General features: G+C 37.1%; 1 protein-coding gene and 1 pseudogene across 1 annotated transcript in view; both read right to left on the bottom strand.

Annotated features, from left to right (window-relative positions):
- NPEPPS (aminopeptidase puromycin sensitive) overlaps positions 1-16,785 on the bottom strand; it is a 94,292-nt gene that overhangs the window by 13,123 nt on the left and 64,384 nt on the right. Inside the window, exons 6-17 of the mRNA XM_026513018.4 lie at positions 16,396-16,596; positions 15,849-15,945; positions 15,703-15,736; positions 14,739-14,853; positions 12,473-12,637; positions 11,534-11,638; positions 11,036-11,096; positions 8,782-8,891; positions 5,954-6,017; positions 3,891-4,030; positions 2,427-2,561; positions 821-1,040 (exon numbers count right to left, since the gene is read on the bottom strand). Of these exons, the coding sequence (XP_026368803.1) occupies positions 821-1,040; positions 2,427-2,561; positions 3,891-4,030; positions 5,954-6,017; positions 8,782-8,891; positions 11,036-11,096; positions 11,534-11,638; positions 12,473-12,637; positions 14,739-14,853; positions 15,703-15,736; positions 15,849-15,945; positions 16,396-16,596 (1,447 nt within the window). The remainder of the gene's footprint in view (positions 1-820; positions 1,041-2,426; positions 2,562-3,890; positions 4,031-5,953; positions 6,018-8,781; positions 8,892-11,035; positions 11,097-11,533; positions 11,639-12,472; positions 12,638-14,738; positions 14,854-15,702; positions 15,737-15,848; positions 15,946-16,395; positions 16,597-16,785) is intronic.
- Positions 13,475-13,637, bottom strand: LOC113265723 (U2 spliceosomal RNA; annotated as a pseudogene).

The raw sequence follows: 16,785 nt of genomic DNA, 5'->3' as shown, positions 1-16,785 counted from the left end.
TTCCTCTCTGTCTACCTCACCTAACTGCATTTTTCTTCATGATACCCGCTGCTACCTAAAATATCATATATTTAATGGTGTGCTGTGTCTCCCATGAGAATGTTAAGCCACACAGGGCAATGCTTTCTTCACCGCTGTACCACCAGCTCCCAGAATAGTACCTGGTATTTACTAGGTGCATAAATATTTGTTGAATCAATGAAGGGAAAACACAGAGCGCTAGGTAATTGTTACTGCTGTTCTTATTGCAAAAGACCCCCTCCCAGATCAAGACTGCTCGGGAGGAAATACCACCTTTAGTTATTTGCAGATGGTAGAAAGTAATTATATATATAGCCTTCAGATCACCATGCCCAACATTTACAGTACAGCAAAAAGAGTAAACATACGATTACAGAAATAATCAGAGGAGAGAACACATGGAGAAAGTAAGTAACTTCCTTAATTCAGGTCCTGTCGCTCAGTATCTTTACAAGTTGTACATATAAGGTGCCTAGTATTTAGGGTAATAATAAATAAATTAATTCAAAATTCCCTTTAGCTTTTCTTGACTATAGATGGGCCTTTGGAACTCTGTAAAAGATTTCTATTTCCACCATTTGCTTTGCTTACAAATCATATTTAGCAGTGAATACACATATTCACCACTGTTTTTATGTTGTGATCCATGTAATTTCACCAATAAACTTAAAAGCCCTAAGATTTAATTTCTGGCGAGCTGAATACACAGTAACATCCAGCAGGTAACAGAGATGCTACCGATACCGTTAACCACAGCTGCGTACAAAAGGATCAATTTCTCATTCAGTACATCCATTACCTTCTCCAGGTTTGGGGTCCCAGCCCAGTCTCTCCCCTATAGGTGAAAAGACATCTTTCACAAACTCCTGGATTTCCTCATAGAAGTCTGTGTGGGACAAGAGAGTTGAGAGAATCCCCAGGTTACAGCTCAGGTCGCTCCATACAGTATAATTGGGCTCATTCACAAAAGCCTCCATGACTTTTAGAACCTCTACAGTGCTAATGATTCCAGCTCGAGCCTGGGATAGGAAAAAACATAAATTAATCTAGTTTTCAAACAAAAACGAAAGCAAAAAAATACAAGCATGCATTTTCAGCATTATCTACTGCTAGTTAGTCGTATCTCTGGTTTAAAGCAAACGAGACTATATAAAATTCAGGAGATTATTAGAATAAAAATCCTATCATGACAACATTCCTTATTTACTTTTTTGCTATTTATAAAAGAGCCATGTAAAAAAGCACACTTTGGTGACAGGCGGTTGCTACACTTGTGGTGAGCACAGCATAACGTATGGACTTGTGGAATCAGTATGTTGTACACCTGAAACTAACATAACATGGTGTGTCAACCATGCCTCAATGGGAAAGAAAGAAAGAAAGGAAGGAAGAAAAAAGCAAACAAGAAAGAAAACTGTTAACTTCCTATTTCTACCCAGTGTCTGGAGCCTTGGCTTTGTTTTTACTTTAAAAATTCTCATACTTTCAGAAAAGATGCAAAAATAGTTAGGGCTTTGGTTTTTGACAGAGGCTCTTTCAAAACTGGACCTGCAAACTGTGTCAACTTCAGCCTGTCCTTTACTCATTTCTAAAGGAAGGCAAACTGGAAGGCACTACAAATTCAGAGTCCTTTCAGAATTAACTAACAGAGCTAGGAAAAAGAACTTCTGTTACAGCAGCCAACTGCACAAACACACCACTCTCCTGGGACAGGTCTCTCTCAGCAATGAGATCAGCAGATGTGAGGTTTTGTGCATCAATGCTAATCTGTGTTTATACAAAGGAGGAATCCAAAACCCGTTACTGCAGAGGGGAGGGAAAATTTCAAGTCCAATTGAAAGGAACACTAGGAGGAATCTGACAATTTTATCACAGACATCTGGAAATTATCTAACCTATGTCGGAGTCATAAAGATACTACTACTAATTGCTGATTTAAACCCTTTCTGGAACAAAGCCAAATATAATATAATTCTAAAGCTAATGGGCTATTATTATTTGAGTAGCAATGGAATGTTAAAAAATTCTAGATGTTTCCAGCAAAGTACAATCACTATTTTAGAAAATATAAATCACTCTGAATTAATTATTTAAAAAAAACACATCAGTAGAGAAATTTCTTCAAGGCTCATACCTATTCCTACTGAAAAGAATTTCTGCCTTACAAAGGATAGTTTTAGTTGTAAAACCTGGCTTAGGAGTAGTGAGATGGGAGTTGCTTCTGGTAAATTAGATAGGTTCAATCTTGTCCTGTTAATTAATAATTAGTCATTTGCTCTAGTCCCAAAAGGTGTTCAACCTTCAGGAAGAACCATATTCTTCTAATTATGTTTCAGTCGGACACTCCAGGAAAAACAAAATCCTTTAATCAACAAAATCCATCATACTACTTGAGAGAGGCTCACCAAGGAGAAGAGGTCATTCTGTAATCCAAGTCGATCCACAGGGGGCAGAGAAAGGTCACGAATGCCTGGTAATAAACTTTCCAGCATGGCTGAGCTGTACTGAGTCCGATAAAATCCAACTGTTCCCAGGTTTAACTGAAAAGACACCCAATAGGCATTATTAATTAAACAGTTGCCTTTTTTTTTTTTTTTTAAAAGCAATCGAGCCCCACGTTGGGCTCCAAACTGAGGCTGATGGTAGGGAGAGAGGGAGTCACATGGGCCAGTTTCTATCTGCTCACAGTGGACAGTTTTAAGTTTACAGGAAATATTTACTATATGTAAGAGCGCGTGGACAGTGGAATCTCTGAGGAGGACTAAGCCTTTACATTCATCTATTCAGCTAGAGTCTCAACAGACTAACAATGCTCGGGTCCTAGATTTTAAAGAATTTCGTGGACTTACAAAGGCAATTTCATGTGATTTGTGGAGTGAGGTAATCATGGACTGTCATTACCTCTACAGGCTATTTACCAACGGGCAAAAATAGTTTCGGTAATATTTATATACAAAATGCCTTAAAGGTAAAATAATAGCATAAGATATAAGTATTTTACTATTTATATGCAACTATTTTTTAAGAATCACCTTACAATAATATAACTGCTGTTTTATTGATTCCCTTTACCTTTTACTGCAGGAAAAATACCTTTATTTACTCAATTACAACCACTGCGTACGTATGTTTTTCTCATTTATAAGAAAAATTTCATATAGCTACATAATCTTCCAGATGTAATTTCAAATGGTAATACAGTATTCCACTAAGTACATTTTATAAATGTGTATTAAAGCAAAGGGGGCAATGGTTCTTTTTAGAAAAGCACAGAAGTCTGAGACATCGTATAATTCCTATTAGGAAACTACAACTGGGAAAAAAGTGTAGTAGATACTTTCATCGTGAGTGGTACAGAGTACAGGATAATGAAAAATCACCTGAACCAACTGTTATTTTTTGTGAATTGGTTTTCCAACACCAGTTATAGGAATTTCACATTTCAGTGACACACACTTATTATTATATGTCTGATAGCACTTGATTATAGCTGTACATTTACAATGACAACACATCATTGAAGTTAACATCTCATTACAATGACAGAGCAGTTTGAAGTTGCAAGACTGCAAATCTTTTGGTTAATGTGACTTTACACATAATCTACTATTTTTTTCCCCTTTGATCCTATCCTTTAATATCTGCTTATCTATCACTTCCTTAACTGACATAATGGAAGATATCTAGACCATATTATTTGAAAATTGGTGCTATATTTCACACAGGAAAATTTAGTAATGCTTTTGCCTTTGCAAGTCCTAGTCTAAACTAGAGCAGAATTTAGAGCTAGGCATAATGTGCATAAAGGGAGTGAGAGAAATCAATTAATTTAGGCCAGATAAAAAAGGCCAGGCCATTTCTAGACTCACCTTTACCCACTGGTCTGGTTTGACATTTTTCAAAACCACGTTCATCTCTGGCTTGTCCATCAGAATTTTCAGTTTGGCATGGTTGGGATCTTCGCTAGTAGAGATTGTGATAGGAACCATCCACTGGGGACAGTCTTCTCCTTAAGCAAGAGAAGAACAAATAGGAAACTTGAAAAATAATTTGTCACTGGAAGAAACAGAGGGTAAGGTGGAAAGAGAGGACAGGTGTCCTGCAGATGAGCCTGAGTCTAACTGTTAAGTCAACAGCTCATTTTCAATGGCGAATAAATTCTTCCATAACCTGAATAATACTAGTACAAAGGAAGAGAGGATTTATTAACAAAATTACAATAGCCTAAAAAAAGAGAACAGCTTATTCAGTTGTAGTATCACAAATATAGTGATTTTAATTTGTCATTTTCCCTTTACAGAGCAACAGAGACAGTAATGATTTTACTGTTGAAAGAAACTTCAAGTAGGTGAAAGCTCTCATGTAGCATTTAAAAACATTCTCAGGTGCAGTCCTCAACAGGTATATATACTGCTGAAACGCTGAAGGGTTGATTTTATTTCTACGATAGACATGATACTCCCTGGAGGTGATGGATTCCATCACTAAAAAGTTATAGCTAAAAGTCAAAACTTTTGTAAGGCAGATAACATACTGTCTTTTAGGTATCAGATAGCAAAACAGACTTTGAATTAAGATATCAAACAGAAGAGAGAGTCATTGCCCAATGCACTAATGTAACTATTAATAAGTTATATAGCTTTATGCTATTGGGCTAAACCACAAATTAGAATTTTCCCCTAATGTTGGGATAGTTCAGGTTTTAATACTGCCTATATTGGTCACAGAGTATTTGAAAAAACTGCAAAACCTGTCAGTCCTACCATGCAGACTGGTATGAGGCAGCAAACAGAAACTGTAACATTTTGGGATTTATTTTGGATAATAAACCTGTCATCTGACTTGTCAGACAGTTATTTAAAGAGTAATTCTAAATGCTAAGGAAGGTTAAAGATGGAAGGCTGTACCTCTAACCCTAGTAGAGTGTACCATGTTTTAGAGGGTTTTTGCAAAGCATGAAAAGGTATTGGTGATTCTAATATACATCTCCCCTTATTAAGAATTATTGTTTTGGGGCGCCTGTGTGGCTCGGTAGGTGAAGCGTCTGCCTTTGCTCGGGTCATGATCCTGGAATCCCGGGTTCGAGTCCCACATCAGGTTTCCTGATCAGCGGAGAGCCCACTTCTCCCTCTGCCCCTCACCCTGCTCGTGCTCTCTCTCTCTGTCAAATAAATAAATAAAATCTTAAAAAAAAAAGAATTATCGTTTTAAAGGAGGTGAGAAAGGTGCAGAGAAACACTTTTAATTTCCTGAGCAAAAGAATCAATGACCTGTAGAAATATTTGAAAACCAGAGTTGAGTGGTGGTTAAAAGTATAAACTCATGGAATCCAACTATTTTGTTTGAATTCCTATTCTTTATCTCATTAGATAGGTGACCTTGGGCAACTTAACTAACCCAGCTACGCCTTAGCTCCCTCATTTGTAAAAAAGAAATGATACTATCTACCTAATGGGGTTGTTGAGATTGCAAAATAAGGATCAGTTATACTGCTTAGCATGGTAACTGGCACATAATAATGCTAAATAATCACTGGGCTTTATTTATTTACTTGTTTACTTACTTAGGATGCCCAAGAATTAAAGAAAAAAAAATTTGCTACCCACACAAATGTGCACCAAGGCTTCTTTAAGGAATGAAGGCTAGAGACAATACTGCTTGGGTATTCCTACCCCAATTCATCCCTTACAGCTTCCAATAAGACACAGAGACATGGAATTTAAAAAATCAAAGAAGTCAAAACACTATAAATATCTCATGAATCTCCTTTTTTGATTTCCTGATTTCATTTGTATTTTATTACTGTTTGCTTGTTTTTATTTAATTCTGTTAAAAATATTTAAAAATGGATAATTATTTCCTATGAATTGGAACACTACTCATATGGTAACCAAATTCATTTATCAGCTCCCACTTATAGCCACTTGCTCACCAACGTATGGTCCACTGGCACAGAACTTCCTTTGGGACAACCTCAATAATCTGTCATCTTCTACCTAAAGAAGGAAAACAAAAGCTAATAGCATTGACACTTTTTTTTTTGGAGGGGGCAACACTTCTGTGACAAAGTAGAAGGTGAAACCAGTACAGCCAGATGTCTCATGAGAATCCAAGTGCAACCGTGATGAAGAAGATACTACAGAACGGGAGGAAAGGCACCACTTCTCACTGAGGCCTCAAAATAACAATACTTTACATAAAAGGCCGTGTTCTATGTAACGAAGGGATATATATGCAGAGAAGAATTTTAAAGTATTTCCATTTTCACAAGGAGACATAACAATAAATAATACTATGCAAGCTGTTTTAATCTTTATAGAGGGAGGTTATGTCTTCAGACTCTTCCACTTCTAAAAAGTGGCAGCCTTAGATTAGCATGTTAGGGATTCACGTTTTTAGAGTGACCAATAAACATGAAAAGGACCAATAAACATGAAAGAGGCACACACCTTGCTTCAAAGGCTGAGCTTTGCAATGAAACACAAAAAAAGTGGTGGGGGGAAAATAGCCAGAAGAAACAAAGGCAAGTACATATTTAAAAAAATACTTCAATAGTATGCATCACTTGTTTTACTTATCATTTGTGAATACATGCTGGGACATTTTAAATAATGTGAGATACAACAGATTTAGCACCACCCACATCAAATGTAAAATTAGGCCATGACGTTTACGGATAAACTGACTACACAAGACAGAACTGAAAAGCAATGACCACTTTGATGCCACAAAGAACTTGCTAATGAACTTAAACGCTGCATCACTGATTAAATTGTGTCGTAGAGATTTCCTCAAAAAAGTTGAAAGGTGACTTTTAAATTGATTCAGAAATAAAGCAAAAAATGTTTACATTCAGGGAATATAAAGTGAGAAATAAATCCTAACCAAGGTATTATATGCTGTAGTGCTCTCCTATTTTTAAAGGAATTAAGAGTCATAAATAGGCTTTTTATTTTTATTATACTGTAAAATGGAGGATGAGTTTGGCTGTGTTTGTGGACAAAAAACAACAAAGCAAAGAAAGTAAGACCTTGAAAGTAGCTTGATGGAAAAGTTAATTTAGTCTCTAACACTGAGAGGAAGTCAGGTATTAGTATTTTGATACCTTAAAAGTGTGTTCTGCTTGAAGAAAAAAATATGGCCTAAGAGTCTGCTTTACATGTAATCACTACATAGCTTAATAGCTTTGAAGTGTTGATAGTTTTTGAGGGAATGAAATCCCCGGGGGGGGGGGGGGGAGAACAATCATCTTTGTAGCATGTCATTATTCTTAAAACAGATAAAATGAAAACTACTTGTTAGTCAATATGGAATGTGAATGTCAAGTTTGATCAGGCATCTCGTATTAACAGATTAGTCCAAAGTGGAGGAAGAAGAGTAGAAACAAACAAGTGGTCATAATGGCGTAATAGCAGGTCACTAAACTTCTAGGTATCTTTTCCCACCAATGGGACATGATTGATTGCATTCCCTAAACTGCCTTTTCAAATGCTCAGTCTGAGAGGTCTTCAAATGGGTATACTTTATTATAAAATATAATCACGTTTAAGGGTAAGATGTGGCTCCACAAGGCTACCCTGCAAGCACTGTAACACATCATGTGAACTGGGTGCATTCTGAGAGTAAGGGCTAGTTTAAGTGTCACCTAGAATTCTTACAGTACAAAAAACCAAATTTATTAACTTAAGAATGCTATATTGAGAAAATCTTTGCAAAACATATTTAGTTTTATCGACAGTGAAGAACCACAAGAGCAGACATATACAAACAAAGAGCTATGAATCTTCCTCCCTAAAAATGAACATTAATTAATTCTCTGTGCAGATCAAAAAACCATGGCAAAGAAATATAAGAGAACAAGTTCACAATTTCATATAATTAAACTAAGTTAAGATTAACTTTCTGGTAGGCATTGAAGGTTGATGTATAACTCTTAGTCCTGTTGGGGGGACAGCTCATTTTGAAGTACACCTCTCTGAATTCGGGTAACAGTTCAACTAATAATAGTGCAATTCTAATCAAAATCACACTGCCACTCAACCAACATTAATACTAATCTTAGGGACACCTGGCTGACTCAGTAGGTAGAGCATATAACTCTTGGTCTCAGGGTTGTAGGTTCAAGCCCCATGTTGAGTGCAGACATTACTTAAGAATAAAATCTTAAAAAAAAAAACCCAACTAATTTTAAAGAATATTACAAATCGGTATAGAATTTTAACAAATACTATTTCTGCCACTATTGAAGTGATCACGTGGTTCTTCACCTATATTGTTAATGCAGTGATTATGAATCAATATACTGATTGTTTTTTTTTAACTGTTAAACCAACTTTGCATTCCTGGAATAAACCTCACTTGTTCATTTCAGAATTATATCGAGGGGCGCCTGGCTGGCTCAGTCAGAAGAGCAAGCAACTCTTGATCTCAGGGTCATGAGTTCAAGCCCTACATGGGGTACAGAGATTACTTAAATAAATAAGTAAATAAATAAACTTAAAAAAAAAAAAAGAATATATCAACAAGTTTATAGAGTTTTCCTTGGGGACAGTAAAAGTTTTCTGCTGTAAGTATATATGATTTAGTGATGTGGGGGGCAAACCATTTAGTATAGAGATAAAAAATCACTGAGAAAACAATGTAAGGGCTGATTTAAATGTTACCTAGAATACTTAAAGTACAGAAAAGCACATTTGTAACACTGACTGAATTTCATTTAATACAGTAGCAGGGGAATTGGGGCACTTTTTATAGGGTTACCTGCTCTGCTTCCACGTAAATGAGGGGGAATCCCATTTGCTTGGTCCAGGTATTCATCACCGCTGCTATAGGTTTACCACTGGCATTTTCTAAACTTTCCCAGAGATCCTCTAGAAGATAAAAACAATGAAAATCTATAATGTTTACATTTTTGTTTTCCTAAACAAACCAGGTATTTTATGTAACTCCTGACACTACGTAGCTAACCAATTCTTTGGTTCTTTTAGGTTCAGGAGATAAGCAGGGAGTCAAATTAATGTCCCCTCGCCCCCCCGTTAAATAAACTCTGTTACAAAAACTGGTGTTACAGTCTAAGTTGTCCTTAATTGTTCCAATTTACTAAAAAATCACAAATTATAGGGGTGCCTGGGTGGCTCAGTCAGTGGAGCATGCGACTCTTGATCTCGGGGTCGTGAGGTCGAGCCCCAAGTTGGGCCTAGAGTTAACTTAAAAAAAAAAAAAGTCACAAACTATAATAAAAGATAAACAGGTGAGTTCAAACAAGAAGAAACAGAAACAAACAAATAGAAACATCTTCAAGATCACCCCTAAACAATCGTCCACAAACTTAAAACCATTATACCCATTCGATTAACAGAGGTTAAAAAATAATGCTTTGAGGTTGAAGTAAAACTCACACGGTCAAACAACACTGGTGGGTGAGTAAACAAAAGAGCACTACAATGTGATACACACTAGAATGGGGACATGAACAGAGAAAAGCCCTTCAAGAAAAATAAAGGCTTCACAAGAGTTGGCTTTTGGTCTGCGTCTTGAAGAGAGTCGTTCAGTAGGCTGACAAAGGGAAAAGGGCAATCCAGGTAGACAGAATAAATGGTCTATGTACAAAGAAGAACGTTTAAGAAAAGACAGAAAATATCAGTAACAGCAGACGTTCAATAAGCTGAAGACAGAGGCCCGGGTGTGGGAGCACTAGGCAATGAGGCTGGGACAGCGGGACAGCAGGCCAGGGCTGAGCCGCTAAGACTCTGGACGGCTCTACTGCGCAGGGCGGTGAAGTATCTCGAGTGTTTTTATTCAGTAGGCGATGCAGTCAGGGATTTGCTTTAGAAAGATAACCCTGGCTAGACTCAGAGTGAGAGAGAAAACCGGAGAGAGTGGGGCAAGCAAGAAGTACTAAGCTGGGAGGCAACTGCAGAGTTCAGGAGAGAGATTGTGAAGGCATGAATTAAGGCAAGGGGAGCAAGGAGAGACAGAGGATCAAAACCATGGGTGGTGACTACACTGTGTTTGAACTGCCAATTGTCTTTCATAACATAAAGCAAACCAAGAAAAGGTATGTGGTAGGCATCACTGTTCAAAGGGTGGCCTATAAACGCGTGGCACTGGCTTCACCTGGGAGCTTGTGAGGCAGGTCCTCAGGTCCCACCCCAGACCTAGTGATTTAGAAACATTTTCACAGACCCTGGGTCACTGCATGTACATTACAGTGTAAGAACTATAAGGTTCTTTCCTGCATGCTAGAGACTCAGAAAACTTGCAGGAGCACATTTTTCTGTGGCTCTGCTTTAAGGAACAGAATGCCTCTCTCTCTTTTATAAACTAAATGGAGGGGGTTGGAAGGGAGAGTGTCAGGGTCACATCATGTCCTGAACAGAGAGGCTGATATACTGTACTTTTAATTCACAGGTCACAAACCTCAGGAAAAGCCCAGGGCCAGGCCTCTTTGAACTTCTGTCATTCTATTAGATACCAGTGACATTACACAAATTTTAGACTATTTCTGTTCACTGAAGAACTCAAAACTCCAACTCTGGCTCTTTTTCACCTTCAGTCAACTCTTACACCTTCATTCTTTCTTCTGACTCCCGTACACAATACATTATAGACCACTATACACTAAAAATCTTAAAACTTCACCGAACACACTGAACTAGTTCCGCAAGTTCCCTAAAAAAATGATTAATTTGCAGCAATTTTAATGGCCAATGGTCAATTTAGGGCAATAAAACCAATGAGTCACCAAAAAGAACACGTTCTGGTAAGGAAAACCCAACCCCTCGGACTCTGGAGCGGCAGGACCCTGAGCTGCGGAGAGCAGAGCGCCGGAGGGGACGAGAAGGATAACAGGTTCTGATTCATGCTGATCGTGACTTAACACATGGCACCAAATAGGTCAACTTTATTTCCTATCACATGGAAGGTTAAGCATTTAGAAAAAAAGTAAATGTCCCGCTCTGGAGAGAGTGCCAACACCTTCTCTTCACTGCTATCTCAAGCTATTAAAGATTACCTGTGGCAGCATTCTTCTGTTGGAACTTGGTTAAATACATGTTCATTCCTTTCTTAAAGTCCTGAGAAAACACAATTTTTAAAATCCAGGAGATTAAGACCTTGGAATTTATAGTGTATTTGCATATTAGTACTCAAAAGCTAATTTACTCAAATTAGTTGAGTGTCGGACTTACTGAAAAACATGTATCCCTCTAATGTCTACTGTCTTTTATTTAAGAATGCATACTCTTTACCTTCTACGTTTGTTTTTAAGTTTCATACCAGCCTCCCACACGTCCCCCAAACACATTTACACATCGTTCATCTCAGAAACCACAAGAGTCAATATAAAAAGAAAAGTAGATAAGCCAGATCAGGGTAATAACCTTCTGGAGTCTAGAAAAATTTCTTAGGAACTTAATCTAAATAAAAGTAGACACCTTTTTTTCCCCATGCAAAACACTATGACTTCATTCACCATAAAAGGATGGAAGACTTTTTTAAATCGCTTTTTTACCTTATCCCCAATGTAGTCATGGAGCATTCGGATGACAGATGCACCTTTGCTATACGATATAGCGTCAAATATCTCATCAACTTCAGCAGGATGGCCCACACTGACCTGGCAGACAGTGTGATTCAGTTATGACAGGTAGCAGACAGCCTGTAATACTGAATTACATAAAAAGCTCTCTAGGAAAACCCTCCTAACTCGTAAGATACTTTTCTGCCTTTAGCTCATTCATAAATGCATAATGATGATCCTTAAAACGAGTGTGGTGACTGACACTAATAAAATGGAATAGATAACACGACCCCCATCATCTCTGCGGGTCTTGGCTCAGCTTGGCTGGGAGGCAAGTCACCATGGATCTTTTTACTGAGGAATTGGGAGAGGGAGGAAGGGAGAGATGAGAAACATTTGATTTCTTGCAACTAACTGTAATGGCTTACAATTACATAGGACCCTGGTTAAATATGTCAAAGCAGACCGTAAGTCTAGTTCTTTGGAGGCAAGATTTGTTCATATAAACTAGCCAAAATAAGGACAGGCTAAGTCAAGAGAAATAAAATATATATAAAAACAGACAATGACAACAATAAAAGAATATATTCAGAATTTTCTTTGAAACAAACAACGGAATCATAATGTTCTCTTGTGCATACTGCCCAACAGGCATGGTTGTCCCATATTATTCAATAAAAATGTATTTAGTGAATGCTTACGGGTATATAGCACTTGCCTCTACAAAGATAAAATTCTTATACTGCCTACCTTAAAAACAAACATAATTAGTACTTAGTCCTGTGAGATTTTGAAGACTGAAAATCTGAGCTATAAAAACAAGTGAATTGCCCGTGCAATTTTCTTTTCAGGCTCCTAATATCTCTATAACAAATTTCTTATTTCATTAGCAATGAGAGCAAAGGCCAATGGTTGAAACGTGTGGCTCACTTCAATGGGATGGCTGTTATCTAAAGCATCAAGTTCCTGGGCACGGGTGTAATCAGCAGATACAAACTGAGTCCAGATATCATACTCTGGAAAGCAGTGGTCTACACACAAATATTCAATCCATGACGCAAAGCCTTCATTTAACCAAAGATGAGTCCACCATTCCTAAAAACAAAAGAAAGAAAGGTGTAAAGAAAACAAAATATTTATCATTCCACTAATTTGAAAAACTCACATGTCCCTTTCACTATACTCTACAACTGACAACTTAATATGCCAAAATTCAGTGAAAACCATTCAGTAAATAACTCACATCTCTAAACAAAAAAGATGCTTAAAAGAGGTGCTAAGAAAGGCCAACTGCTGATGTTGGCATTAGGCCTGAGGGACATTTCAAAACATAGCTAAGTAACTTTTTATTACCAAAGCTAGAAAAGATGGAAGGAAAAAGGGAGGGAGGGAGGGAGGAGAGAAAGCCTTTATATGGAAAAGGGGAAGAGAGCAGATAAATGTAGACAAGAGCCTATATTGTTAGGTAAAATTTAGTTTAATAAACCAGAAAGCCACCAGGACCAAACAAGGAAAACTGGAAAGGATTTCCATAATGACTGATTGATGAGTTAAACTTTCTTGATAAACAAAAAAGCAGTACTGTTTGTAAAGATTAGGTAAAATTAACCGAAGTATCATGGCAGTAAATAGTTTAGTAATGAACAGTGTTTAAGTATTTATGGTATACCAAATTCTCACCGGCTAGTAAGAATTAATAGAATGGACAAAGAATATAAATGAGTCACAGATAAAACCAACTTTTTAAAAAAATCAACTTTTTAGAAAGAGACTTTAAGTTTCATTAAAGTTGATTAAATCTCGTACAAAAAGAAAGCAATATAAGAACCCAAGATAGACGCTAAAGGACTAATGCGATGGTGAGAAGCAAAAAGGCATTTAAAATTCTGAAAAGATCAAATATTCTCAATATTAAGTGATGAAAGGCTATCTAAGTGTTTTGTGCACTTACTTAACTAGTAGCTTCCACAAAGATAAGCTGGTACAGAGCTAGCTATTCACCAACCTATCATGAACCCTTAAATTTCAGTTAAAGAAACAGCTGACTTAAACTCCCCTACTACACTTGATCTTAGCCAAAAGGCCGAGAAGCGATCAAACTCCCCTACTAAAATCTATTGCTGGTAGTTTAAAAATCATAAAAAAATGAAGACTGCTCAAAGCTAACACAAAATTGTTTGGTAGCAACAAACTTGCTACATTAGGAGTAGAGAATATTCCATACATATTTGAATACAGGTACCAGCATACTTAATTGCACATGAAATTTTATTTCAAACTTTTTTTCACCTCTAAGTAAAATTTTAAACACCCAAAGCGAAAGGAAATGGTTTAATTTCAAGGGTTGGCTTTCTTTAAAAACTGTCTCAGGCATGTAATAGTTGCTACATGTCGTAACTTTCTTGCTTCTTCCCGTGACATATGGACTCAACTAACAACCAAGTCAGGTTCTGCTCCTTGGCAGCCTAAAATGCTATCAGGGAATTTGGCGGGCTCCAGAATCTCCAGTTCTTTCTTTGCAGAGGTACTTCGGGTTCACTCACTGAACTCCGTACTCCCAAGCTCTAACACAGCTAGCCGACATGGATAGTACTTATTTGGAGCAAGACGGAAAGGTCAAGACTTAAGAAGAGAGATCATTCACTACAAACGCTGCAAAGTTCACTGCAAATGTAATAAACAATAATTTCAATGGGACAGCTGGAAATTTTAATATATTTTATAGTTATTCTCTAGTTTCATTTCTATCAAATTTCAACTTAACATTTTAGGCAATGAGAAAATTGACTCCCACAGACATTTCAACCTAATCGATCGCGTTGTTATTCATCAGATTCCTTTTCACCTACTGAACTACATCATAAATACAGTCAAGAAACTATATAGCAGCCTGGAATCTCTGTACCTAACAGGTATCGCTTTCTCTCACCCAAATTGTTATCGTGACTTTGCCACTTGCAGGCAAATTCTACAACAGTTTAGGACGTATTTTGTGTTGAATCAAGACTGTCCACATGCTCTTGATTGACTCGGAGATTCTGATACTCTTCAAAGTGGACCTTCTAAAATAAAGATCTTCTATCATTCATTTATTTTTTAGCACTACGTTCCAGTCAAACCTGAAATACTATGTAGCCAAAATAATGTGCAGCAGGATGAAGATAAATGTATTGGAGCACTTAAAAATATTAAATACCATAGTAACAAGATTTCCAAACCATTGATGGGCGAGTTCATGTCCCACAACCAGAGCAACCCACTGGCGTGATGAAGAACAGGAGTTTTTTGGATCAATAAGCAATGCAGTCTCCCTGTGTTAAAAAAAACTTTTTTTAAACAATGTTAAGTACTGCAATAAAAGCAAGCATGCACAAACGGGGGAGGGAGATTCAAACAGTAAATAAGATGGTCAAATTAGGCTTTAGAGATGTCAAGAAAACATTTCCTCTGAGTGTACAGAATAGAAAAAGTTCCGGGAAGATTAAAGACTCTTCCAACAGAATTCATAAAACAGAAGATCAAAGGTGTGACACAAGTTTAACCACCAGTTTGTAAATAGGACAGCTGCCTAAAAGTTTTAAAAAACTTTGTCTAAGGGATTAGGGATGATTGTGCTAGACAGAGAGAGTAGAGACAGTCCTTCCATTAAAAGAAGGGGAGTGGCAAGTGCGGGGAAGTTGCATTCCACAGTCCCAAAAAGAACACTGAGCAGCCTGTCCAAAACTTAACTCATCAAAGAAGGCGGGGCAAAACCTTGTTTACAGACCCTGCTTTAAAAATTATACAACCCACATGTTTGTATTGTGGTGACAGATATGTAAAAACTTGGCTAGAAAACATTAAAGCAGAGATGGTTCTTCAAGCTGGAAAAATAACTATGAAACTCCTGGGAGGAAGAGAAGGCACCAAAATGAGAAACTCAGCCAAAAATAGATCTAAAAATGTTACTAATGCCAGATGCTCACTTTAAAATCTTACAATCTCAGATAGTAGCACCAGAGGGTGTTCATCTGCATTCCTGAAATGTGCACACAAGTGGGGGAGGTAGGAAAATTTACAGCACATCATAAAGCAGAAGCTACTCAACTGTGATTAGGAGTGAAGCTCTTTTGAAATCAGTGATTGAAAAGATAAGGCAGGGTAATGCATCATTAACATACCTATAAGTAACAAGGCCCCAGTTCTCCATGGCACCTTCATAAAATAAATATAAACATTTATTGATATATGTACATACTTCTTCCTCAAAATCACAAAATCCAAAAAAAGTTATTACAATTCAGCAATAAAATGAAATTTACTTTACCAGCTGCAAAGTCTGCAATAGCAATGAGATCAATTTTAGGTAGAGGATAAGGAACATTGAAGTAGTCCTTATAAAAAGGCAGGGTTTTAGCAGCAACCTATAAAAGTATAAACAAAAGAACCACCTGATAAATATTTTATTGTGATTCATATAGAAATCCACAAAGGAATCCTGTTGCAAGCCAAAGCATCTCAAGTTACTAGGAACCAACCCCGGGGAACCCTACCTCCAAAAGTCTTTGGCTTTTGTTAATGTTGGCCAAACTTTAATCCATTTATAATACAGTGGTATGAAAAATATATTACATCTTTTCCCACCCACTCTGTGGATAAATAAATTCCACTGTAATATTCTCTTAATCATTATCTTGTAAAATGCTAATGTACACCAAGGTTGGTAGTTTCAAAATTCTATTAAAAATAAAACCAAAGTACACAACAAATTTCAGACTAAATTATAAATAATTGTACTAATAATTGATCAGAAATGTAAATTCCCCAACCTGGAGTTATGGACTGTTGGAACAATCCTCTTCAAGTACATTTACCTCTAACGCAAATTTTCCTTGCTCTGCTTTGCCAACAGGGGTGTAAACACGGACACACACACCATCTTTTGACCTTGTTTCTACAAAGTCATATTCACCCACAACAAATGCCACCAGATATGTAGACATGACAGGTGTGCGGGCAAACTTCACTTCCACTACATTTTCATCATCAGGATATGGTTTCCGATCAATTACATTCTTTAAAAAAAGAGAGAGAGAAAATTTAAACAGATTTACATTAAATACCTTAAAGCAAATACTAGCCAAAAACTGTGCTGCCTCTCCTTCCCCCTTCCCTCACTGCTTACTTATCTATCCCAGCTCACCCACTGCTTTTATGCCATCAGAATCTTTCCTATTAAAAGGAAACACTACGAAGTTAGGGGC

This window comes from Ursus arctos, unplaced genomic scaffold (genome assembly GCF_023065955.2).
Source record: "Ursus arctos isolate Adak ecotype North America unplaced genomic scaffold, UrsArc2.0 scaffold_24, whole genome shotgun sequence".
Lineage (NCBI taxonomy): Eukaryota > Metazoa > Chordata > Mammalia > Carnivora > Ursidae > Ursus > Ursus arctos.
This window is presented reverse-complemented; position numbering and strand designations above follow the sequence as displayed.